At 45.1% G+C, this 27,945-nt stretch overlaps 1 protein-coding gene across 1 annotated transcript in view; it reads left to right on the plus strand.

The window, feature by feature from the left end:
• ANKRD55 (ankyrin repeat domain 55) overlaps positions 1-27,945 on the plus strand; it is a 170,571-nt gene that overhangs the window by 112,252 nt on the left and 30,374 nt on the right. Inside the window, exons 7-8 of the mRNA XM_058680099.1 lie at positions 7,727-7,787; positions 22,226-22,354. Coding sequence (XP_058536082.1) covers positions 7,727-7,787; positions 22,226-22,354 — 190 coding nt within the window. The remainder of the gene's footprint in view (positions 1-7,726; positions 7,788-22,225; positions 22,355-27,945) is intronic.

Consider the following 27,945-nt stretch of genomic DNA (forward strand, 5'->3'; position numbering starts at 1 on the left):
GGTGAGTAGATGATATGGTTTTATTGTCCTAAATGGGCATATAAGTAATTCTGAAAGATAAAATGCTGCTTTTATTACAGTAATACTAGCTACTTTAAGTAATAAAATCTCAAGGTTAAGATTATTTTAAAACCAAATCATTATTTCTAATAAATGTTCTCCAAGAAAGTAATCGAGTTAAACCATAACAACCCATATAGCAAATTGTTTAGTTTGGAAACTTACCAAATAGTTGGAGTCTCATTTACCTTAAAAGATTCCTATGGAATTATATTGTAAGAAATTAAATATTTTATGGCTGTTTTATGGAGAAATTTTATGGCGTGGCAGAGCTTAATAACAGATTTTCCATCACAAGTTCATTGCAGTCTATTGTTTGTGTGTCAGCATGGGCTTTGAATAGTTTTACGTGAAAAATAAGAGCTTAGTCTGGCCTGTGGGTATTCTCTATTCTTACAACCACAATGTGGAAGGCAGTGACCTCCTATTTGGCCACATGACCCTATTCGCTCAGTTTTCCCAGGTGGGCGCCATATTAGGCCAGCGTGGCTGGCCACTAGAGCATGTGGGCCTGAACTCCACCTATGGTGAGGGTGAGCAGGAGGATCACCACGCTAGTAATTTTCCAAGCTGAGTTCCAAGTGCTCTAAGCCAAGTTCCCAGGGCCGTGCAGGTGCCATCTCACCTCATCCTTGCCGCATCTTCACATGGCTGCTAACAGGTCCAGCCTCATTGTGTAGGAGAAACGGGAGGTACGGCAGGGACACTGAATGCTCACTGCATGTGTGAAGCTAATTGATGACCTGCCCAGTGTTTCTGCTCCCGAGGCCTTCGGTTGTGGGCCCTGTGGAATTTGCTGTAATGACCATATTTTGTCAATAAGTCCTCAGCCCACATGGAAAGGTCTTGTTAAGAAACACCCTTATACAATAGTATAATATATTGACTCATGGTCGGGCAGCTCTTGTTAATTGCAGCATCTAAGAACTCTTATATGTAAAACCATAAGACAAATTTCTACTGAAGGAAAAGGAAGGAAAATTGTATTTTTTATGAGAAATAATCTTTTTTATTTTTAACATGCCTATAATATGGCTTATGATCTTATTTCTTTCTTTACGTGTCTAGAAAACTAGAATTCGATTTCCATGCCACCTCTGGCATACATTACAGGACAATAGACCACACCTCCTCTATCCTTCCCCTGTTTTCTCTTTATCTAGCTTCCTCTGATTCTTGTTTTACTGCATGGATCTGAAACCACCTAAAGTCCTTATCAGGTGGAGAAGGTGGGTGGCCCGGAGTCGGTCTCAGTTTGAATCTGCTTCCATCTCAGACTGGTTGGCATGCTGTAACTCAGCTGGCTTTTGATTTTCTAGGAAATAGGGGAATCTACAGGAGTTGACTTTCCATTTCCATGAGTTCTGCCTCTGCAGAGTCAGCATGCTGTGTGTCAGAAAAAAAAAAATGAACATGTACAAACTCCTTTAGTCATTACTCACTAAACAGTGCAGAATAACCACTGTTTATGGAGCACTTAAAATGTAACAGGTGTTATCTGCAATCTAGAGCTGATTTGCAGGTATAAAAGAGAATGTGGGGGGCTTGGCAGCATGGCCTAGTGGCTAAGGTCCTCGCCTTGATCCCATATGGCTGCTGGTTCTAATCCCGGCAGCTCCACTTCCTCTCTATCTCTCCTCCTCTCAGTATATCTGACTTTGTAATAATAATAAAATAAATAAATAAAAAAAGAGAATGTGGGAAGGTTCTATGCAAATATGAGACTGTTTTTATGTGAGGGCTTTGAGTCTCTGTGGAGCTGGGTAAAGATACAGGGAGACCTGGGAACAGTCTCCCCAAATACTCACAGATAAGGCAGCAGATACAAACGAGAAAATGTATGGAACGTATTGACCACAGTGCCTCGTATATTGTCTGTGTTCAAAAATCTGTTGGTGATGATGAAGGTGATATTAACGACAATGGGGTAGTTATCACAAGGCAGCATCAGTGGAGATCAATAGCACAGACCTAGTGCTAAGGAATGAGAAGCTGCCAGGCCACCACTAACTCCCACCCTGGCCTTCTTCACCTTGGTCCACAGGGAGTATGGAAATGCGCACATGACTGTGAACACACAGTCCACAGCCCACTGTCCTGCATGCTCACTGCAAGGGACATCCAGGAATGAATGACTCCTGTTTGCACGGCCCCCAGGACCGCATTAAACTCGGTCATTAAGTTAATGCATTAAACGACTGTGTTAAGGTCATTCGTTCAGCTCCTGGGAAACTCCCTTCACCCGTGCAGATGCACCTATATTTCCTGCTAATCATGACCAGTATTTCCAGTCCCGGTTTGTGGCCACGCACCCAGATATGCAGTTTAGAAATCTGCTGAGCTTTAGAGTTCCACACAGCAAGCTCCTTCCATAAGGAGCGTGGGAAGTTCCATATGAAGAGGGAAGCCTCAAACCAAAGCTACATATAAACAAGCCAGGGGGATGCCTAGATTAGTCCTTTTACTCTAAGGGCAGGGGGGAGGAGGCGGAAATCTTGGTTCCCTGATGGGTTCAGCTTCCTAGCAAACCAGTCAGGTCCCAACTCCAACCTCCACTCAAGCCCTACTCGACAGGGATGGAAACTGATGTGGGAGTGTTTATAGTCATGGCCCAGAGGTATGGATTGAAGCCAAGGAGGACAGGTATTATTGCAGAAGTCCCCTTCCTTCTTTGTATCCTCTGCTTTTCCACAGATCCACATTGGTTCTCTCCCTTTCTGCTCTCCAGAGCTTTTCTAGCTGCCTGGGAGGGGACATTCAGAGGGCATCCATGTGAAAGAGGGGCCATGGTCACCAAGACAAAGCGCCAAAGAGGCAAGCCATGTTTGTACAACTCTGCACATGCTAGTGTTGGAAGGCAAGCAGCGATTTCATCTGAAAGCAGCCACGGGCTCTGTGAAGGGCCTTTTCATGGTCTCCATGGTTACCAAGAGATTTTTTTTTTCCCCACCACCACAAGGGCACCAGCACTCTGCCTCTTTTCATCACTCTTCACTACAGCCAGAGGGCGGAAGGAAATCATTTCCATGGGGTGCTGTTCTCTAGTTATCAAGCGATGGGCTCTAACATGCAGCCGTGGATGTTTCACTACACAACACAACACGTACACCCTGGCAGCTTCTGGAGTGAAAGGGGGGCAACAGCTGGCCTGTGGACTATTTCTCCACTCTGCCCCTGCCCCTGCCCCTTTACAACTGGACTGGCCTGGGCTGAGAGCAGCAGCCCAAAGGGCCAAAAAGATGGGAAAGCCTGTAGAAATTGGTCTCTCCTAAGATGCCTATAGCATCTTTCTCACACAACATACACACATCACCTAATGATGACCAAAAAATATAAGATAGTAATTTAAAAAAAATCATTGTATAAGACTTGGCAATAGCACAGAAGCGCTATTCTAAGTGCTTTATATGGATCCACTTATTTCAAGTCCTAGCACATCTTTAGGAGGCAAGTTTTATTATTATTTTTTTATTGTGTAGGCACCAGTGTTCCATTGCATGTCCAGGGTCATTGGTGGTTGGGATGGAAGTGGGAAGTGAGGCACTGTTGCACAGGCAGATTGGCCCTGCCTCTGTGCTCTTGTCACACACTGCCTATCTGCCAAGGCCCCAGCTGGGGACCTGGGCCTGCTGCCCAGGGACCTGGGGTGAGGTGGACCTTGCTTTGGAGAAATGAGAATAGACAAGACCTAAAACAGTGGTCAATGAGGGGTTGTGGCCCTCACTGCACAAGAGCAGAATCTTCAGAAAATGGACTCAAGATGTCTGCTGGTTGTCTGGTCATGAGACTTAGACATGAATCGCTTGTACACCACAGAACAGCAAAGGAGCCCCTGGTTGGAAACAATACACCTGCCTTCTAGTTTAAACTGTATCACGGTGACCTCAGCAATCAATATAGACCTCAAGTTTCTGCTCTTAGAGAGGCAGGAAAGAGCTGCTATCTGTAAACATGTGTCCAGAATTGATGAGCCCTACAGACTAAGAAATTAATGGAATTGGACAACATAGATTGATGTGAATCACTCAAGGGCATGATAAGGAAAGCATGGGATGTTAAAAGGAAACAACCACGAAAGTGAACTTGACCAACCAGAGCTGATGGTTGCTTCTCACCCCACCCTACCTCCATACCATCACCTCTTCAGCCAAAAGGCAAGGAAAGGAGTGGTCCTTGGAGCCTCTGAGAGCCAGGGTGGTAGCTGGAGCTGCAGGGAAGGGGTTGCCATTCTCCCATGTGCCTAAGTCAGGGAACATCCGAAGGCAAGGAGCCTGGGGCTGCTGTCCTTTGAGGTCAGCCTCAGACCAAGACACTGCCAAGAAGGGCTTGGATTAGAGAACAAAAAGAAAAATACCCAGGTGCAGGATCATCTCGCAACCTGTGGAGTCCTACTGGGCTGGGCCAAGAGATCTTGCTCTCCCACTCTCCTCTGTCTGGGCAGAGCCTCTCCCTGCCTCTCAAAGGGCTGGCTCAGGAGCACCCCCGGAAGATCCAGGCTGGCCATAGATGAGTTGGGTCTGCTTAGGCTTCACCAAAGATAGCCGCATTGGGCCTTCCCCTGACCTTGACCTTTCCCATCTGCTCTTCTTTCAGCGATTCATATCAGTGGACTCTAAAGATTAGACAACAGCCAATAAGGAGGGCAGGATATGGGGGTAAGGAGGAGGAGGAAGATGGGGAGAAGGAAAGACAGGGAACAGGCACCCCTCTGCAAGCACTTAAAAAGAAAATACTTCTAGTGATGAAATATTATCTCACACATAGTGTCACTCCCAAAGCCGTTCCTTTTCTCACATTATTCCAGGGGCAGTGAGGATGGCTGTAGGATCCCAAGAGCATAAAAGAGGCATGCTTCCCATACACAGGCACGTCCATTCAGAGCCTGCTTAGGGAGCTCCCCGCCTGCTGCTTCATCCCATCCTCAACGCCATTGCTGTCATCAGCCCTATTTAATCCACGAGGATTTGGAAGCTTGGAGGGCTTCATGCAAGGCCAGAATTAAGTCGAAGCATTATCTTGGCTCCCCAAATAAGACAGTGGTTAAGACCAGATTTAGATCACAGAAATGGTTAAGACTAGATGTAAGCTCCCAAATCCACAAAAAATCTAGATTTAAAACCCACGGCTGCCTAGTTATTCCGCCTTCACAGGAGCTCAACCCCTTTGAAGGCCTTTTGGAATTACATTCTCTACCAAGGCAATGCAAGGACACTGTCTTTCTATTCTGTCAGCAGCAACTTACTATTTAGGGTCTCAGATTTCTTCTTGCTGGGAGACAAAAAACATATCTGAAAGAGTTGCAGAGAAGTAGAGACAGAGACACAGAGATCTCCAATCTGCTGGTTCACTCTCTAAATGGCTACCATTTTGGGGGCTGGGCCAGACCCAAGCCAGGAGCCTGGAACTCCATCTGGGTTTCCCACATGGGTAGTAGGAGCTCAAGCAATTGGGCCATCATCCACTGCTTTCACAGGTGCATTAGCAGGCAGCAGGATAGGAGACAAAGCAGCCAGGATTTGAGCCGAAGTTCTGCTATCAGTTACTAGTACTGTAAGCAACAGCTTCACGTGCTGTGTTATGGTGATGGTCCCCTGGGCAGATTGTTTAAACTCTAGAAGCTGGTTCCTCCCCAGGCCTACTGAGTTAGAGACTTGGAGTTACTTGCAGTGTTGAAAAAATATTCACAGGAGATTCTGAGATAGGGCTGGGGTTCAAATTGTTTTCCAGGTGTGGTATCAAGGCTTTAGGTGTATGAATTTCTTTACTCCTCCTACTGAACTGTAAGATGGGTATGTTCTGTAACCCCCTCCTTTCAGGTGAACAATCAGGCACAGAGAAGGTGAGTAAGCTGCTTGAAATCATAGAGACAGTGCCAGGGCTGGGCTGAGAGCCCAGAGTTCCAGCCCTGGGCCATCGCTTGTTTACTCAATTGTCCTCTTACAAACAGAGTGCCGATCTCTGTTAGAAGCACCCAAACCGAGCAAGAGTTTGAACTTGACAATCATGGATGGTAATTTCACACTGATTAATCTCCTGCTTTGATATTAGCTTCTTTGTTAGTTTATGTATTTTTATATTCTTGAAAGGGAGACAGATTTTTCCATGGGCTTCATACCCCATACACCCACAACAGCCAGGAGAGAGTCAGGCCAAAGCCAGGAGCTAGGCACTTCATCTTTGTCTCCCATGTGGGTAGCAGGGGCCCACGCACTGGAATTATCATCTGCTGCCTCCTGGAATGCATTAGCAAGAAGCTAAATTCAAAGCAGAAAAGCCAGGACTCAAATTGGCACTCTGCTATGGGATACAGGTGCCATAACACCCACCCCTTATTCTTGAATAGTTGTGTATTTTATAAAGAAGCAGCAAAATTATAAATGTTGACTACCTGCTGGTATAATCTATGCATTTAAAAAACATGATATGGGCTGCCATTGTTCAGTTCTGACTTCTCCATTTCCAATCTAGCTCCCTGCCAAAGTAACTGGGAAAGCAGTGGAAGATGGTCCAAATGCTTGGGCCTCTCCCACCCACATGGGTGACCCGGATGAGGCTCCTGGCTCCTGGCTCCTGGCCCAGCCCTGGCCATTGTGGTTATTTGGGTAGTGAACTAGCAAATGGAAGATGAAGATCTCTTTCCCTCTCTGTAACTCTGCCTTTCAGATAAATATGTACATCTTTTAAAATAAATAAATAAATAAATAACACAACCTGTGTAATTAGAAGTGATGCAGATTGCAAGTACCCTTTATGCCTAACATAAAAGTAACTGAGGGCCCAGTGCAATAGCGCGGTGGCTAAAGTCCTTGCCTTGAACACGCCGGGATCCCATATGGGTGCCGGTTCTAATCCCGACCGCCCCACTTCCCATTCAGCTCCCTGCTTGTGGCCTGGGAAAGCAGTGGAGGACGGCCCAAAGCTTTGGGACCCTGCACCCGAGTCGGAGACCCGGAAGAGGCTCCTGGCTCCTCGCGTCAGATTGGCTCAGCTCCAGCCATTGAGGCCACTTGGAGAGTGAATCAACAGATGGAAGATCTTTCTCTCTGTCCCTCCTCCTCTCTGTATATCCACCTTTCCAATAAAAATAAATAAATCTTTAAAAAAAAAAAAGTAATGGAGTAAGCAGTAGTGCTTACATAGACCCCCCTCACCTCTCTTGGATGGGCAAGAAGACGGCCAGAAGGTGTATTTGTCACAGGTGCTGTGTTTATCACACCAGCTCATTTTCCCTGGCTCTTTTCCCAGATCAGTTGGAGGGCCCCTCCCCTTCATGTTGGGGGCCTTCACTTCATAACATTTCTACGACCTTCTCTTTTTCCCTTGTTTTTTAGTGCTATATTTCTCTTTTCTATATAATGCACAGGATATAGACACAATTCTTACACTATCCATTTCCTTTTTTTTTAAATGAAAAATTTTTTTGCTTGATGCAGTTCCTTAACCTCGAGGTTTTCCCCTTCCGCCCTCCTGTCTACTCCCTTCACACACACTGTTTTCTCCTACATGGTAACGGTAGTTCAGTCCCTCAACCACAGTCACGCGTCCATCATTCTGCTATTGAAGTGTGTGCTGACATTGCGGGTATAGAGAACGGTCTAAAGTCCAGCTCAGACCACCTTCTTAAGTGACTGCTCCCCTGAGCTGCTTCTCTGGCTTTCCCTTGCAGGCTCCTCACGGTTCTGTTGCAGCAGTCAAGCCTCAGTGAGATCAACCACCAGGACAACGAGGTGAGTCTGCACTGGCTGGAGGAGCAGGTGGAAGGGGAGGCTCCACTGAGTCTCCTCTGCAAAGGCACGAGGAGGGGATGCAGCACGTAGCTGCGCTGCTCCGAGACAGAAGCCTGTGTCCACACACTGATCCTCAAGCAGCCGTGTGTCCCTGCCGTGGGTGTGGACAGTGTCCAACAGGAAATGATTTTACTACATTAAGAGCTTAAGCATTTGTCACACGACTGAAATTTTGTAATTTCCCTCTGGACATTGAGAAATCAATACTGCTGTCCTGTCTTCTAAAGTCCCAGAGGCTTAGGTGGCACCGATGGCTCCTGACATGCTCGGAGTGAAAGATCACAGAGCGAGCCTAGCTCATGCACACCTGCTCCAGGGGCCATATTAACCAGAGACCACACTTGTCTTTTCCTGCGTGGTGCAAACACAGCACTGTAAAAGTCACATGAAAAGATGGTTCAGTGCCCTCTTTGGAGAAGCAGAGAGAGAGAAAAAGCATCCATTTGCTCACTGGATACACTCCCCACATGCCCACAACATCTGAGGCTGCTACATGTCTCACCTGGATGGCAGGTACTCAATTACTGAAGCCCTCACCTGCTACCTCCCAGGGTCTGCATTAGCAGGAGGCTGAAGTCAGGAGCCAGAGCAGGGAATCAAACCCAGGCACCCAGATGGGGGACAGCTAAGCTAAGCATTGGCTCCCATTCAGCACTAACGAGCAAAGTGTTAAACAGAGGTAGGATGAGACAGAGAGTTGCTTCCAAGGACCTAGGATCTTGTTATATCTACTTAGCACTTTCAAAAAGCAACACAGTCTTTGATTAACCAGTTTGACCACCTTAGCAAGCTTCTTAAGCCAATTTGAATACCAGGGTTTTAACAGAGTTGGATGTGTCTTTTTAATAGATGTGCATTTTGTTTGCACATCAGAAACTACATGTAACATTTTAAGTCTGGCAGTGTTAAAAGTGCCCATCCTAAATATACAAGGCAATACTATTTTGTTTTTTTAAAAATATATTTATTTTTATTGGAAAGGCAGATCTATAAGACAGAAAAAGAGACAGAGAGAAAGATATTTCATCTGCTGGTTTATTCCCCAAGTGGCCGCAACGGCCGGAGCTGAACTAATCTGAAGCTAGGAGCTTCTTCCAGGTCTCCCACATGGGTGCATGATCACAATCTCTAGTGCTTTCCCAGGCCATAAGCAGGGAGCTGGGTGGGAAGTGAAGCAGCCGGCACACAAACCGGCACCCATATGGGATCCCGGCATATTTAAGAGGAGGATTTAGCCACTGAACCATTGCACCAGGCCCAATGTGATACTATTTTCAAGGGAGCCACCTTGCTTGCTTGAATAATCAAGGAGAGAAGACTAGCCCTGCAATGACTTTCTCCTGGCTTGACCCCATCCTCCGCTGCCAGGAGCCTCCTGACTATAGTGCCACCCCCACTCACGATGGCCAAAAAAACCCCTTGAATCACGGTCTGGGCCTGAGGTCGGCCACCTCTCACTTTGGGAGATCAAACACTGCTTCGGTTCCCCAGATCTTCAGTGGCCTGAGGCAACCCTTGAAGGAGAGAAGCTTGTACCACATTAACTTCTGCTTTAGAAATGAGAACCGGAGATGAGAATGTACTCCGAGTACCCATTGCTCATGTGTGCAGGTGGGGAACTGGAGTGGCTGTCGTTTGTGTCAGCAGATAATGAGCCTCCAGATTGCTGACACCTGCCAACCCTGCCCAACCCTTCCAATCCCTGCTTGCACCCCCTCGTAAATCAATCAATAACTAACCTCGGACTTCTGTGGAAAGTTACAAATTCAGTTGTTCTTCCCCTGCAGCTGAAGTCCAGGTTCAGTCTCAAACTCCATCCTACCCTAACTGAATCAACCTCCCCCAGCAAAGCCACAGTTCCCAATTTTCCCCACCCTGGGAGACCCTAGGGTAGTGGAGACTATGGAAGCAATGGTAGACCTTTCCAAAAGTGGTCCTTGAAACACCCTGCAGATGATATTGGCCAATACTGGAAAAGGCTCTGGTGCCATCTCATGCAAAATGACATCTGGGAGAAGTTTTCTGCTCTTAAAATAGCATCTTCTGAAAGACCAGGCCCAACCAGAGCAGGTGCTGCAAACAGACACTTCTGGTATGGTGGTTAAGATGTCCACATCTTTAACAGAAGATCCAGCTAGAGTCCTTATTCTACTCTCCATCCAGCTTCCTGCCAGTGTGCACCTGGGAGGCAACAGGTGATGGTCGATGTACCTGGGGCTCTGTCATCTCTAAGGAGATCTGGATTAAATTCCTGGATCCTAGATCCTGGATCCTGGCTTGTACCTGGCCCATTCCTGGCTATTGCATTTTGGAGAGTTGAATTAGTGAATTAGTTGAATTTAGTTGAATTAATGAAGTTAGTTGAATTTAGTGAATTAGTTGAATTTGGGGGAGTGAATTAGTGAATGAGATCCTCTCTCTCTCTCTCTGGCTTACACATAAACTTAAAGAAAAACAACTAAATCTTGTAGCAAAAAATCACATTTTGAAAGGGACACTCCACACCCACTGTCACACCTTCTTCTTCCTTCAGCTCATGTTATAGCATGTCTGCAATCTGTCGAAACCAGCTCCTAATGCTTGACTGTGTTTTTACATAGCCTGTTATATAATGCATTCTACAGAGATTTTATATATCAATGCTTATCAAAATATAATTACATAGAGCATCTGCATACCTGAGGGGTCTTCAAATGTTCACAAAAACACGTATTATTGGGGAAAAACATGCATTTTTGAAATTATTGTGTCAATTTTATTTATTTATTTTTAAAGATTTATTATTATTGGAAAGTCGGATATACAGAGAGGAGGAGAGACAGAGAGGAAGATCTTCCATCCGATGATTTACTCCCCAAGTGAGCCGCAACGGGCCGGTGCGCGCCGATCCGAAGCTGGGAACCAGAAACCTCTTCCGGGTCTCCCACGCGGGTGCAGGGTCCCAAAGCCTTGGGCCATCCTCGACTGCTTTCCCAGGCCACAAGCAGGGAGCTGGATGGGAAGTGGAGCTGCCGGGATTAGAACCGGCGCCCATATGGGATCCCGGCGCGTTCAAGGCGAGGATTTTAGCTGCTAGGCCATGCCGCCGGGCCCAATTTTTGTGTCAATTTTAATTCCATTTTTCATGACCTGTGTGCGTGCGCAAGCGCGCACACACACACACACACACACACACACACACACACACACACGGTGTGTGCATCAACATATCCGTTGCTACTGTGAGCTAACTGAGAGATAAGGAAGACTGAAGTGGAAAGCACACAGCTCGAGCTACCTTCTGTTGCTAGGGTGGAGTCTCTTCCTTTGGCGTCTTGATGTTTTGAACAATCTCCCCCCACTCCCTGCTCTCGGTGCTTGTTCCATGAGCTCCAAGCATGGCCTATTGTGTAAAGGGCTGGGGAGCAACAGTCAAAACACACACACACACTCTACACCTGCTAACCACCAAGAAGCAAAAGCAGACAAGCCTAAAGCAGCAGGGGAAAAGGTGACTTCAAGGTGGTGAAACATTTCGGGTTCCTAATGACGAGAAGACAGAACAAGGATTACACTGTGCAATGTAATGAAATTATCTTCCAGAAGAAGGGGAGGGAATCCCAAGCTTATCTCAATAGTGGCTGAAATGAAATAGTTAGCAGAAACTAGATTCCATTCATAGATATGTTGGTTGAAGATAAAAACTAAACAATAAGGAGATGGAGGTAAGAAGAAAATTAGCCTGAAGCCATTGTCTATCTGCTCAAGCCAAGCGAATAGTTAATACACAGGAGGTGAACATCACTTTACAGGCTAGTTACTTTACTAGCTCAGTTACTTGAAATAATTTGGTGTGTTGTTAGTTTTTCATACACATAACTAATATGTGAATACATTTGCTTTTTAAAAATTTAAATATTACAAGTAACGGGGTAGGCATTTTGCCTAGCAGTTGGGACTGCTGCATCCCTTGTAAGAATGCCTGGGTTTAAATCTTGGGTCCACTTCAATTCCAGCCTCCTGCTAATGCACACCCCAGCAGTTAGAAGGGCCAGAATATCACTATCCGCCATGTCTGAGACCTGGACTGAGTTCCAAACTCCAAGGTTCGGCTTACTCCTAAGCCCTGCCTGTCAAGGGCATTTGGATTGTAACCCAGCAATGGGAGCTCGCTTGTTCTCTCTTTCTCGGTGCCTGTCTGCCTCTCACATAAAATAAATATCACAAGCAATACTAGAAAGCCCTGGACAACTTCCAACTTCTCTTTCTCGGTACGTAAATACCCAAATATCCATGGAAACTAAGGAGCACTACATAAAATGAATTGTCCCATTTGCTATTGTGCAACTTTGTGTTGTCTCAGGCAACTATCTCTGATCTGGCCCACCTCTTTAAATGGCTTCCTGGCATACCATGCCAAGAGAATACCTGTTTACTTAGCTATCCTCTTATGAATGAAAATTTAGACTCTCTCTAGGTTTCCATCATCATAAACATCAATTTTGAAAGTATTCTTATGCAAGCCTTCTTGAGTGCCTTATGCAAGCATTTCTCCTGAAGAACTATTGGGTAATGAAACATTTTTTTTAATGCACACCTCTTTGTTGTTTCCCCAAAACAACTGTGTTAATTGCTAGTACACAAAGAGCTCTATTTTCAAGTCATTTCCAGATTTTTTTATTCTTTCTGATTCTTGAGGTTGTGCATTCTTTCATAGATATGATGGTCTTTTCTTAGATTTTCGTTTGTTGATTTGCCCATTTCACCTTCTACGCACTGATCCATTGAGTGACTTGTCTTTTGACCCATAGAAGCATGTTGAATAAGTTAATGTTAATCCTTTGGGTTTTTGCTGGCTTATAATTTTTACCCAGGCTGTTGCTTATTTTAGAACTGTTCATAGTGACTTTTCTTCCACAGGAGCTTCAAAATATAAGATCAAAATGGTCCTTCTGTGTGCTTCGATGTCCTTCTAAAGAAGAACTCGATTCTAGCATGCTACGTTTTCTTTTTCTTTGTTAAAAAATATTTTCTCACGCTTTTTTTTTTAATGTGGTTTCAATTCTGAACTCTTTGTTCTGTTCCAAGGATCTGCTTGTCTTCCTGTTTCATTAGCCACACAACTTGATTACAAAGTGACTTCTTTAGAAGCTATCTGCATTGCAGAGCTTGATGCTGTGGGAAAGGCGAGGTGGGTCACATTGCTCTTTGCGATCTTGTTCTTTAAGTCAGTATCTCAAGGGACTCCTTCACTTAGAGAAAGGCATGCCTCTTGCAGCTATAGGGAGTAAAAAGTGGCTAAACAGCTAGAACTAGCTCTCAGCTTCGACACAAAACCCTCACATAAAGAGTGCGGATGAGGGCTTGCTTGGAAGGTGTAACGCATGTATCTAGAAAAGCAGATGCTGATGACATTCGGGATATGTGGCCAATCTTGTGCTCTGTGTATAAGCACATTTTTGTGAGCAGCCCAACAGCACAAAATGTCCATTATAACGACACTCAGAGAAAATAAACCCAATTTGCAAAAACAGACGTGAACTTCTGGTTGTAATTCTTAGCACTGCGCCCACTTGGCACATTGCGAAGATCTAAGCATAAGCAGTGCCCTAAAGGCAACATTAGAAGCCCCAGTCCCTCACGCTAGAAATCCTTTAACCCTACAGGTAGGAAAAGACAAAATAACAAAGCAAGTTTCATGGTGCACCAGGATTTTTGTTATGAAACTGAACACCTTTTAAAGAATAGAAAATGAGGTAGGGTTGCTATGACTTAGGAAGCCTGTCAGGCATCTCCCTGGGGTGCAGAGGTACATGTGTCCTTTTGTCTTTGTATTCATAGACTCTGACTTGATAACTTGGACATAGTATGATTCCATAAAGAAAAGTAAATTCAAGCAAAAGCCCTACTATTTTACATTACACTCCTTTCTCCCTTTGTCTTGTTGATAACTCAAATGCCCAGACTTGACTCCAGATGACTTTTATTTTCAAAATTTACTGAAAAAAAAAAAGATTTGGGGGCCTGCATTATGGCACAGCACCTTAAGCCATTGCCAGCAATGCCGCATCCTGTGTGAGTGCTGGTTCAAGTCTTAGTTGCTCCACTTCTAATCCAGCTCCCTGCTAATGTGTCTAAGAAAACAGTGGAGAAAGGCACATATATCCCACTTACATGGGAGACCCCACAGAAGTTCCTGGCTCCTGACTCTGGCCCATGACTTTGGAAGCCATTTGGGGAGTGAACCAGAGGATAGATAATCTCTCTCTCTCTCTCTCCCTCCTCTCCCCCTCAAATGCTTTTGAAAAAATAATAAGTACATCTTTTTCTCTAAAAAGGTCAGATTTTACATCTTTTAAGATCCTCAAAAAATGTCATGTAGGGGTTGGTATTGAATAGCAGGTTAATCTGCTGCTTATAAGGCTGTCATCCTATACAGGAGTGTTTTGGTTCAAGTCCCAGCTGACCCGCTTCTGTTGCACCTTCCTGCAAATTGCACTTGGGAGATCAGCAAATTGTGGTCCAGAAACTTGAATCTCTAGCACCCATGCAGGAGATAAAGAAGGGGTTCCTGATGCCTAGCTTCAGTCTGGCACATAATGGCTGTTGCAGCCATCTAGAGAATGATCCAATGGATGGAAGCACTTTTTCCTCATGCCTTTCTGTATTTAAAATAAATAACTGTATAAATATATAGTTTTACAGTTCTTTGTAGACTCCACAGCAGGAATCTTTATACCATGTCCGTTTGATGGACACTGTCTATGTGCTAGTGACTCGTATGGGTCCCTTCCCAGAAAAATACTTGCAATTTCATAAAATTAAATATAAAAATTAAAAGTAAACTAATTATATTGACATAGAATAAATCTATAATTATACAATGCATATTTTATTAATGCATTAAGATTTGCTGTTGGAACTAAAAACTGCAATTTTGAAGTAATGATCCATGTAAGAGACAGAAAAACACACAGAGAACTCCCATCTGCTGATTCATTCCCCAAATGTCTATCTTGGCTGGGACTGGATCAGGGCTGGAGGCGAGAGCCAAAAATACAATCCCAGTCTCCCACCCAACAAGGAGGGCAGAGACTCAAGGACCCAGGCCATCACCACTACCTCCCTGTACTTGCCTTGGTAAGAAGTTAGAATTAAGAGCCAAACCCTGAAATCGAACCCTGCTGCTCAAAGGAGGGTGGCGGGTGCCTTCATGGCTAGGCTAAATAACATTTTGAGGTATCTGTACAAGCTATGTGATACACAGACATCTGTAATTTACGTTGGTGACAAAATCATGAGTGTAGTCAACACCATTGTGGGTTGTGGCTTATTTCAGAAGAAGATGCTAACTTTTAATTAGAAGTCAGTGAAAATAAATGTGTGGTTTATTTCTTTAATGCATATTCACATAAATCCTTATTTCTATTGATGTTTAGAGCCCTCCCTAGGAAGGAAAAAAAAAAACACAATCTTCCAGGAACATTTAAAGCAATGAGTGGAATCATTATATGGCCTTCCAAAGAGAACTGTGTGAAACAGGAAAATAGTTACTGTGCTCAGGCCACAAATATTTGTTCACTACTTTCATGTCTCCTGTAGGCTTCAGCCCTGCCCTGAGAGCCAGCAGTTTTGTCCACAAGAATGGAGGTGCTCTGTCCAATTGAAAAATAAACATAGCAGGGGCAGGCATTGTGGCCTGAATTGCTCATAGGACCATATGGATGCTGGTTCGTATCCTGGCTGCTCCACTTTCCATCCGGTTCCCTGATAATATACCTGGGAAAGCCATGGGAGGTAGCCCAAGTGATTGGGCACCCACACCCACACTGGAAACTCAGGTGAAGCTCGTGGCTTTGTCCTGGCCACTCCTGGCTATGACAGCCATCTAAGGAATGAGCCAGCAGATGGAAGATAGCTCTCTCTCTCTCTGACTTCAACCTTTGGACAAATAAAAAAGTCTTTAAAAAGATGAAAAACAAATATAACAATTTATGCACCAGTGTTAAATCTGTTCTTGTTAGGATTTGTTCCTATACTTCTATGACCTATGCTCATTTTATTGGTTTCCTGTGTTAGCTCTTCATTTACATTATGGAAATCTCCATGCTAAGACTTACGAAAATTCAGAAATATTATTTTGTTATTTTTATAGGGACAAGGAGTTCTTAAAGAATAGTGTTATACATAAACCTTCCTAGTATCTTAAAATCTGTCATCAGATTATCTTTTATCTCCAGTCATAATCTTTCAGGTTTATTTTTATTATTTACTTGAGAGATGGCATCAAAGATAAAACAAGAGGGAGGGAGAGAAGGAAATCCCACCTACTGATTTACTCTCCAAATGACTGAAGGTGGAATGGCTGGGACCTGAACTAGAAACCATAGGGGGTGCTGGCACTGCAGGCAGTGGCTCAACCCACTGTGCCATAAAACAGGCCCTTTCAGTCCTGGTCAGCTTACAGAGCACTCTAAACACACACAGAAAGGGGGGGGATGGAATCTACTAATCTTTCTGATTTATGACTGTAAGTCTTCCAGGTAAAAAGTAAATAAAATGAATGTTATTATTCTTTTTGTAACACCATCTAGTTTTTAAAAATCTATTTGTTTCTTTTAATGTAGAGTTACACGGAGAGAGAGAGAGACTAAGTTCCATCTGCTGGTTTATTCCCCAAATGGTGGCACCAGCCAGAAATGGACCAACCTAAGCCAGAAGCCAGGAGCTTCCTCCAGGTCTTGCATTTGCATGCAAGGGACTCAAGCACTAAAGCCATCTTCTGCTGCTTTCCCAGTTGTGTTTGCAGGGAGTGAGATGGAAAGTGGAGTGGCTGAAATACCAACCAGCACCCATATGGACTGCCAAGGCCACAAATTAACCCTATGTGTAATAGTGCAAAATCCATGCCTAATTTTTTTAAAGTGTTTTAAAATATATAACTCCTTCCAATTCTTTGTCTAAGAGAGACCTTGTAACCTTTTGTATGGCGGGGAGGGATCATAAGTGGTTGGGAAAGTAGCAGTATGTGGGCCCAGCACAATAGCCTAGTGGCTAAAGTCCTCACCTTGCAATTTCACGAGTGCCAGTTTGTGTCCTGGCTGCTCCACTTTCATCCAGTTTCCTGCTTGTGGCCTGGGAAGGCAGTAGAGGATGGCTAAAGCCTTGAAACCCTACACACGTGTGGGAGACCCAGAAGAATCTCCTGACTTAGGACTGGCTTAGCTCAGACCATTGTGACCACTTGGGGAGTGATACAGTGGATGGAAGATCTCTTTCTCTCCACAAATCTGACTTTCCAATAAAAGTAAATGCCTTTAAAAAAAAAAAAGAAATTAAGAGTATGTGAATTTTTAAATATCAACAGAACTTCACCAGTCTTCAGTGGAATTCTAGATCCCTCAGAGAATTTAGAATCATATTATTGACCTCTCAGCTTCTGCCATATATCTGTCCCCCCATGCGGCAAGAAGCGGCCACACGAAGACCCCAGCCACATCTGCGAGTGCAGTTCGAAAACATGAAACCTGCCCAGCACTACATCAGATTTCTGGTGCAGTAAAAACAAGACACACACACACACACACACACACACACACACACACTTTAAGAGCTGCTGGGGCTTGCAAGCTCTCAATTGAAATGGCTGTGGCTTACGCTCCAGGCAGACTGAGTAGGTGGCAAAAGAGCATCCTAGCAAACACCCAAATAGTTACAACACACACTTAGTCCCATCAGTCGTCTACAAACCAACCCTAGGTCAACTGAAGCACCATACTCCCTTCCAGTCTGGAGAGCTCATCTTCTTAACTGAATTTGAGTGCTTCTGGGTGGCTTTGATAGGTATCTGTCACCAGAGCCATCAGAGTGAGCTGCTTGTGAATGGCTCCAAGGTGTTCAGCTCCCGCAGAGTTCTCAGCGGGACCTCCACAGTTTGAATACAGGAACCTTCAGGTGCCCACAGACTGATTTCCTATTCTCAGGGATCCTTGATAAGCTGCAATTCACAAATCACATTCTTGTGGTAACTACTTCCTGCACACTCATTCTGTGATCAGTGCAGTGGGCCTCCCACGGTGAGCTTGTCGAGGATCTGTACTTCTAAACTCTATGGCTTACCTCTGGCTTCTGTAGCTGCTCGCAGGGGACACCGGTGCTCATGAGAGTCACAGAGCACAAGGGCAGTACCTGTGGGCTCGGGGAAGCTGAAGGAAGGGGGAGGAGGCAATTGTAAGAAAAAGTTCCCAAAGAGTGTTGGGCAATGCCAACCTCTGCCCTCCAGCTGCTTTTGAAAGTTTTGGTTTTCGTATTATTTCCTCTAAGAGGATTTATTTTTATTTCTCATTAGCTCAACTGAAAAAATAAAAAGCTGCAGGAAATGACGCTTGACCAAATATGTCTTCAGATGGCTTATATTGTAATAGTATTTAGAGAAGTAAGGAAGTAACTCAAGCCTTGGGTTTAGTCCATTCAGAGGATTGGCACTTGTTTCTACAGGTGCACCCTAATTCCAGAGTGGACTGAGGAAAGAAATAATATTATATATAGACACATATACACACACACATATATACACACACATATACACACACATACACACACACATATGTGTGTGAGAGACAGAACAAAAAATAAAGCTTTGCCAACTGTTTTTAGAAAGAGCCTAGAGGGCCATGCCAAATACAATAACGTATGGAGGTAACCTTATCCTTGGGGGGAACCCCCACCTGAGAAAGTCAGCAAACCTTGAATCCAGCTAAAAACCCTTAAGGGAAAAGCTTTTCACAACCTGAGCTCATTTTTACCCAGCATGATGGGTGAAAAGGAAATTTTTCTCTCCAGGGTCAAAGAAACCTGGATTTGAATCCCATCTCTACCATGAACTCAATGAGCAACTTGGTGAATCTGTGCTTGAGTTTCTTGACCTGTAAAATGGGTCTTACGCCTGGCTGCCACTTAGGATTATTGGGAAGAGAGTCCATGAGATAACACATATTAAGCTCTTAGCACCAAAAGTTTACAAAAAAGTTTACAAAAAAGTAATAGTGCCCCCCCACCACTCCAGTCCTTTGCCAAAACACACAGGAGCCGGACTACAGGACGTTTTGTTCCTGTTTTCAATGGGCAAGTCTTAAAGCTTGGCAACTGTGTTTCTGAATCCAAAAAAAAATATATATCTCATTAGTTGACTGTAATTTAACTCATTTTCTCACGGAATTGACACATCACCGGATCACATTACTGTGTGAGGTCCTTGCCACCTGCCTTCACCTTAGATCGCAGTAGACGCAAAAGATACTTTAAGAGCACAAAAGAGAAACATGAACAAGTTTCCGTTGATGAGTTGGTAGCAAAGATTATGTTAAACAAGATCCTTTTCCAAAAGGAGAATTCAACTGTGCTTTTCCTTCTGAGGTGCATGATTTCAAAAAGCAATGCCACATTTAAGGAAAGAAAAGCAATCCAACCAAAAAAGTTAGAAAGCCACTCGTTGAATAGGTGTCTGTTTAGTATGGACAATGTACCCGGTATTGTTTCAGGCTCTAGGGGTGCAGGAAGGTAGACAAGGACCCAAAACTCATGACGCTGGTACCCAAGTCATTTAAAAGGTCATTCAATGGTTTTAATTCTGAGTGCAGTTGGTGCGTCATGCTGAAGCCTTTACTTCTGAAACTAACGGCACTCACTCAGAAATGGGAAAGGAGAAATTTGCACACGATGAAAAGAACTGGACTCCCCAGAGATTCTGATGTCTGATCCCAGTGAGCCCAGTTAAAAGGGAAAGGGTCCCCCCCACCAAAAGTGAGCCCTTCTGAGAGCTGGACGTGCCGTTGCTTTTAGACCAGCCTGCTTCTCCATGTGGAACCAATTTTGGGGGGGAAATACACTCAAGAGTCTATCTGGAGGCTTGGGGTTATATGGCACTTGAAACCTGACGCGTAAAAAGCAGACCATAATTGAGGGCTTTAAAATATGAAACTGGCTGAGGAGATTTAGTATTCCAACCTCTGTGTTCCCCCCCACCACCACCAAACCTCAAGTCCCAGATTCAGTTCCGTGCTCACTTACACAGCCTTCAGAACTTCAATAGAACCCAGCCTCTGCTTCTATAAAACAAGGAACAACTGCACCTGACATGGCTGGCTAACCACTATAGCAAACAATCCCAAGTTGCTCTGGGGCCTGACATGATAAAAACCTATTTCCTGTTCACATCACAGTCCAGGGCTGGCTGGCAGCATGGTCTTCTGCTCGCTCATCACCAGGGAAACCAAGCTTTCTGATCTCATGTTCTCTGCCTCTTCTAGACTCTTGTCCTCCTCTAATTCAAGTGTCAGGAGAGGAAAGAGAAAGCAAGGATGATCATAGGGGTTTTATTTGTTAGGCCAGTCCTGAAGGGATTTTCCATGGCTTTGGTCCTGGTTCCCAGATGCAGCCACACAGCTGCCTGTGTCTGCAGTTGCCACCTGACCGTGTCCACTGGAGGAACAGAAAACAGTAGAAGTCACCATGACACTTACAGGAACAGAAAACAGGGTAGAAGTCACCATAACACTTACAGGAGGCTGTCTGGAGGATTGAGATAACACACTGGAGAGCTCCTGGAGGTCCCTGGATTGATCAAGACTAGCTCTAGAACAAGGCCCGCCTCCTCCATGTGGCTCATTCTCCTGAAAGGAGCAGAGCAAGCCAGAGCAGTGCCTCCTGTCTTTCTGTTCCCTAAAGAAATGACAATGAGAAGAGCAGCTTTGTATTGTCAATCAGACATCTTCATCATGATTCATTCTAGTTACATCTCCTGTGATTGGGATGCGTGGGCATGGAGGAACAACCATCTTCTCATATACACTCCCAAATCGTGTTGGTTCCTTTAACTACTATTTCCCAGCATTAGCTCATTTACCATTATATTGCACCTGGACTATATGACTTAAAACGTGAAAGACACTGGAATTCACCACATTGACTCATTCTTCTCCATTCTACAAGCTGCCACCAAGTGATTTCTTCTCAGCAGTATCAATCCCATCGTACTAATACTTGCTTGAAAGCCATCACTTTCTTTCTATTGAATTTAGAATGAAATTTAGGACCCAGCGTGATGGGTCAATGGCTAAATCCTCACATTGCAAGTTCTGGGATCCCATTTAGGTGCTGGTTCATGTCTCGGCAGCCCCGCTTCCCATCCAGCTCCCTGCCTGTGCCCTGGGAAAGCAGTGCCTTGGGACCCTGCACCCATGTGAGAGACCCAGAAGAAGCTCCTGGCTTCAGATTGGCTCAACTCTGGCCATTGCAGCCACATGGGGAGTGATCCAGCAGACAGAAGATCTTTCTCTCTGTTTCTTGTTCTCTCTCTAGATTTGCCTTTCTAATAAAAATAAATGAAGCTTCAAAAAGAATGAAATCCAAATGGCTTGGACAGATGTTTGGTCCTGTCACTGGCTTCCCACATCAGAGTACCTGGCTTGGCTCCCATATCCAGCTTCTTGCTGATGCAAGGTAGCTGGGAGGTAGCTCAAGACTCGAACTGTGTTCCTGGCTGTCAGTTAGCCTGACCTAACTCTGGCCAGACATTTGGTGAATGAGCAAGTAGAGTCAGTCGCGCTCTCTCTCTCTCTCTCTCTCTCTCTCTCTCTCTCCCACCCCTCTCCCTCTTCCCCTATCCTCTCTGCTTCTCACAGAAAGAACAGCCTCATGAGGGAAATCTTTCTGCCTCTCAAGTAAATAAAAACCACACACAACCCATTTTTCTTTGTCTCTGCTTTTTTTTTAAAAAAATCTAGATGCTTTATTGAGGGTGAAAATCTCAATCCCATCCTCCTAGAAGCATCCCCTGCCTCTGTTTCCAACCTTATCTCAAGTCACTCTCCTTTCCTTTGCCCATTCATTCAAGCACTGCTTACACAGGCTGTGTTCCTAGTGCTGGGGACAAGCAGTCAGATCATGTCCTGCCCTCATGGTCCAGAGTGCAATCCTATTCCATCTCCAAGGCTTGGTGTTAGATGCTTTCTTCCCCACCCCTACCTCCATCCTCACAAAGGCCTACTTAGAGCAGCCCTTGCCTTCTGTCACCCCCTCACAGCACCCTGTATAGTTTTCTTGGAGTTTGCCAACCTGAAAAACACTGTGGCTCATCTGTGTGCCTTGTTATTTGTCTTCCTCTATTGCATTCATGCCCCACCAAGGTCAAGATCATGTTTACCTCATTCACTTTTGTGTCTTCAACACCTCTATGCCTGGTACAAAGCCCAATGTCTCGCTGCTAACTGCAGGCATGGCTGAATGAATGAACTGACAAACAGCAAACAGATTCTTGGGAGCTGGCGAGGAAGTGCAAGCTGCAATCCTCTTCCCAGTGACTTGTACTCACTTCTGCCCTTCTGACTGTTGCCTTGTAGGGAATGACACCACTCCACTGGGCGGCTTTCCACAATCGGCCTCAACACACCCAGATGTTGTTGAAGAAAGGGGCAGACCCCACGCTGGTGGATAAAGACTTTAAAACAGCCCTCCACTGGGCGGTCCAGGTGAGCAGGTGGCCAGCAGCTTGTCTTGACATTAAACGCTGTCAAGTAGTAGAAACAATTTTCTGAGTACATTAAACATGAAGGATGGCAGAAACACAGGTATGAGCCCTGGCACTGACACACCACTTACAGGTATGATGGAGCATGGGTGCTTGCACTCTACCCTTCTCCCTGCCTTTTCCTTCAGACATGGATTGTTTTCAGTTTGTTCAATTGTCAAAAATTTTATGTACTTATTTATTTGGAAGGCAGACAGAAATAGACAATAAATCAGAGAGCTCTCAACCACTGTTCATGCCCCCAGATGCCAAAAGTCAGGGCTAGGCCACTCAAAGTCAGGAACTAGGAATTCCCTCTGGGTCCACCCATGAAGGCGATAGCAGGGACCCAAGGCCTTGAGGCCCCATACTCTCTCCCAGGGTACACACTAGCACGGAGCTGGAATTAGAAGCGAAGTCAGGACTCAAACTCAGATATGGAATGAGGGTGTCATGTCCCACATGATATCTTTAATTTTTCAAGACTTACTTGGTGATTTATTAAAAAGCCACAGTAGCAAAATAATATAGACTAAGACATAGAGAAATCTTCCATCTGTTGGTTTATTTCCCAAATATTCACAATAGCCAGGGCTGGGTCAAGCCAAAGTCAGGATCCAAGAACTCCATCCGGGTCTTTCATCTGGATGACAGGAATTTGAATATTTGCACCATCATCTTGCACCTCCCAGACACATTAACAGGAAGCTGAATCAGAAGGGGAGTAGCTGGGATTCAAACCAGGCACTCTGATGTGGGATGCAGGCATTCCAAGGCATCACTTAACCCACAGACCTCACTTACCTACCCATCCACCAAATCAGTTTCTTAAATGCTCAACCCAATGCCTGCCCCCTCCCTGCCTATCTTTTCTAGCAACACTGTCATTCTGAAGTTATATATCAGTTGTTTAGATGAAACCCTACCAACATGCAGAGGGGAGCAGCTATGGAATAACACACAGAACCTCTCCTGGTACATGTGCATGTGGACACACAGGGACACCTATTCGTGCACACCCATGCCCTCTTTTCCTCCCATCTCAAGGCTGGCTATTGTGTCCCAGGATAAACTTTCAAAGGACTACTGCTAGGGCAATCCCCGCAGTCTCTGCCTCATGACTCCCTCTTCTTCCTTCTACATCCTCCACAGCAACGTCATCCCAGGTGATCCCGAATCCTACGCTGAACAATGAGAATAGAACCTTGTGCTCCTGCACAGCTCTCCAGAAGGAGAGTACAAACAACCAGAGAAATCCAGCCCAAGAAACCTGTTGTCCAAAAGCAGCAGAACTGAGAATGGGGGAGTGGGAACAGCAAAACCGACTAGCATGGACTGAAGTGCCATCCACGTCCAAGGGGAGTGACTGCCTGCCTGGCCCTTCCTCCACGCATAGTCCTAGGCACGCCTCCAGCAAACCTGCCGGTCTTGATGCCTCAGCACCCATGTCTCTGCTGCTTATTTCCGTTGGCCCACTCAGGGCATCCTTGGGGAGCTGCCAGATGTCCAGGAGAGCAACTTCCGCTGCCCCACCCTTGGTTTCACTGGGCACTTTTGTGTGCCAAGTACGGTGGAGGTGGCACCTGGGGCTTTCAGGCCTGCCCCCATGTGCTTGATGGGGCGGGAGCACAGGTGTGATGTGCACAGTGCTCTGTGTTTCCCCTGAAGTGTGAGCTTCAGTTCTGCTGCAGCAGAGCCAATCCTGGGCAGAACCAAGGGGGAGCAAAGCTTGTTTTTATGCCACCTCCACCTCCCCCTTGGGACTGTCCTATGTACTTTCGGTATTTAGTCACCCACCCTCCCCTGACTCTGCCACTTTTCTGCCCAGCCAGATGTTTCTGAGAGTCACATCAGAATCAAGCATTTTCAGTACAGTCCTGCATTCTGATTCTTGACATCTTGCATGTGTGTATAGACATCTTTAAAAGTCACTCCAGGTTGGGCCCGGCGGCATGGCCTAGCGGCTAAAGTCCTCGCCTTGAACGTCCCGGGATCCCATATGGGCGCCGGTTCTAATCCCGGCAGCTCCACTTCCCATCCAGCTCCCTGCTTGTGGCCTGGGAAAGCAGTTGAGGACGGCCCAAAGCTTTGGGACCCTGCACCCACGTGGGAGACCTGGAAGAGGTTCCTGGTTCCCGGCTTTGGATCAGCGCAGCACTGGCCCGTTGCGGCTCACTTGGGGAGTGAATCATCGGAAGGAAGATCTTCCTCTCTGTCTCTCCTCCTCTCTGTATATCTGACTGTAATAAAATAAATAAATCTTTAAAAAAAAAAGTCACTCCAGGTAACTCTGACTCCCCTTCCCCTCCCCATCCTAGTTTAGAGCTGTGCCCTAGACATGACCTTGTCATGAAATTGCCAGAAGTGCTTGTGAAACACCCGCTTCCCTGACCTTCTGAGTTGGGTTTTCTGGGGGTGGTAGCTCCTGTTTTTATCATCTAAGAATCAATTTGATAAAATCATAAAAACACATACTCAACTTACTAGACCAGAGTTTGCATTCAGTAACCTGGGTTTGATTGGACAACAGTTGCCCAGTATTAGAGGACAAGGAAAGAGGCATCATTGTGCAGCACATTAAGCCACTGCCTGTAATGTCCACATCCCGTATCAGTGTTCTGGTGTGAGTCCTGGCTACTCTGCTTTCAATCCAGCTTCCTGCTAATGCACTGTGAGAAATAGTCAGGGCCCAGCACGATGGTCTAGCAGCTAAAGTCCTCGCCTTGAACGCACCCAGATCCCATATGGGTCCTGGTTCTAATCCCGGTGGCCCTGCTTCCCATCCCCGCTTCCCATCCAGCTCCCTGCTTGTGGCCTGGGAAAGCAGTCAAGGACGGCCCAAAGCCTTGGGACCCTGCACCCGCGTAGGAGACCTGGATAGGTTCCTGGCTCCTGGCTTCCGATTAGCATAGCACCAGCCATTGCAGTCACTTGGGGAGTGAATCATCGGATGGAAGATCTTCCTCTCTGTCTCTCCTCCTCTCTGTATATCTGACTTTCCAATAAAAATAAACAAATCTCTTTAAAAAGAGAGAAAGAGAGACAGACAGACAGACATGGGCAGAGCCCTTTCTTCTACTATTTTACTCTCCCAGGTGCTCACAACAGCCAGAAATAGGTCAGGTCAAAGCCAGGAGCCTTTCCTGCATGCCCAGTGATCCCACAATGGGGCGGGGGAAGAAATGGTGGACTCATACCCATATCTGTAGAAGCTCTAGTTAGAAAGTACACCGAGTTCTCAGTTCTTTGTTGAAACATCCACCCGGTCTGTTAAATGTGTTCCTTTCATTAAACTTGGTTAGCATGCTTATTGCTAAATATTTTTTTAAGCCAGCAGCCAGCGACTCAATGTGGGTCTGTTACAAGAGTGACAGTAGCCTAACTACTTAAGCATCACCTGCTGCCTTCCAGAGTATGTATTAGCAGGAGGCTAGAATCCGAACAGAGGCAGAACTCCAACCCAGGCACCCAGGCCCCCTGATGTGGGGTGCAGCATCCAACTGCTGCTTCCCTTGAAGAGATAGCTTTATCCTGCCATGTTATCTTGGGTATTATCGGCACATAAGAACTATCTGAAATGCTTTTAACCAGTACTTATACCAGGCCCTAATGCTTACATTCAGCTATTCAGAGACTTGAGTAGCAATAGTTTTCAAAGTTCCTTCTGCCCAGTCCCTTCCCCAGTGCTCAGGAGATGAAAATGCTCAACCTGGGTTGAGAGCCACCCTTATACATGAATTCATAGTAACAGGTGCTCATGATTTGTGTGCTTCTACCTAAGCTGTTTGCATTCTGGTCATGGTTGTGTAACCATAATGCTTTACTCTTCTGTTTAGTCAATTGCTTAGTAAATAATTCTTGAGAACCTTCTATGCATGTGGCAATGGAGGTGGAACTATTACGAGGCAGGTGCCTTCTAGCACCCTACAAGCATACTCAGTTGTGGCAGGTGCATGTTGTTGCTCAAGTCTCTAAGGAGCCCATTAGCTTTCTTCAGTTCCTCAATGAGGACCTCCAAACGATGAAGAATCACAGCTCAACAGGAAGTGTGAACTCCCCCCCCTTCCCTGTGGTCAGAAGCATAATTCAGAAATTGTATCTTTACACGACAAAGGCTCAGGGTAATTCCAAATGTCACTTTGTACTTGCCCTCTCCAGCCATTTCGTTCATTTCTAACACAGAATCGGCACTGTGCACCTCTGGAATGAACCAATTCCTGTTTTCATGTGTGTCCCCTTCAGTGAGCTTCCTGCTTTTCTCGTGGGCCATACAGCCAGATCACACTTAAAGCTACAGTACTTAGAAATAATCAAGCCTTTGTGTTTGACCCAGATAACCAAAGCAGGACAGATTTGAAACATCAGGCCCATGACGTAAACCAAGTTGGGCATCTGCTGTAAATTCTTGGGTTCTTTGGTGGCTGGCGGTGCTCTCCAACAAGTCAATGGCCCTGTATCATGCTCCCTTGTCTTCCCCCGCAAAAGGCCCCATGGCTTGGTTTCATCTGATCTAACACCAAGTAGAGCCTACACCCCCATTCCAATCTTGCATGGTCATGTTCTTGACTACTCACAATTACATCAGCTGATCAGGGTTCTACAAAGTCTGTCTAGGTCTCATCTCCCTTTTATCCTCAATATTATGGAAGTTCGGTTTTCAATCATATTTATGAAATTATAAGGGCTGTGTCAAGTTTCTTCCTGCCTTCATTTCTTTGTTTTCTTCTTGGTGTATAAATGTCCAGTTACTTCAGCACCATTTGTTGAAATGTCAAACTTTCCTCTTTTGTATTGCCTGTATTCCTTAGTCAAAGTTGATATACACTTGTGGGTCTATTTCTGGGCTGCCTATTCTGCTGTATTAATCCATTTGTTTATTCTTTTGCCAGAATTACACAGTCTTGATTTGTCTGAGAAAGAATTTATTTCTTCTCTTCTTTTGAATAATTCATGGGGTATAAAATTACAAGCAATCTTCAATGTTCATGGAAGATGTACATTATGAAAAAAATATTTACTTTTTTAACAATAAATATATATATATTTATACCTCAAAGAGAGAGAATGAATTTCCAGTTCTGTCATGTGGGTGGCAGGAATCCAATTATTTGATCCATTATCAGTGCCTCCCAGGGCAGTGTTTAGGCACGAATCCAACCCTGGAATTGTGATGTGATGTGGGACATAAGCATATCAAACTTTAGGCTAAGTACTTGATATAAATTTAACTTGAATGCTATTTTCAAGTCCATTTTTCTACAAGCTTTTTGAAGCATCTTTATATAGATTGATGGGATGTTTTTCTCAACACTGAACATCTCACTCCATTCTGCTTGCTTACAGTTTGTGCGAAGTTGGATGTAATTCTTCCCCTTTTCTCTTCTGCACAGAAAGTGGTTTTTGTCCTCTGGCAACTTTCATCCCATTTTCTGAATCTCGATTTTCTGTAGTTTCAAAATGGCATGCCAAGGTGTTGTTTTTCTGGTGTTTGTCCTTCTTAGGGTTCTCTGAGCTAACATTCATTTGGGGAAGTCCTCAGTCATCGTTCAAACA

The sequence above is a fragment of the Ochotona princeps genome, chromosome 23, assembly GCF_030435755.1.
Source record: "Ochotona princeps isolate mOchPri1 chromosome 23, mOchPri1.hap1, whole genome shotgun sequence".
NCBI lineage: Eukaryota > Metazoa > Chordata > Mammalia > Lagomorpha > Ochotonidae > Ochotona > Ochotona princeps.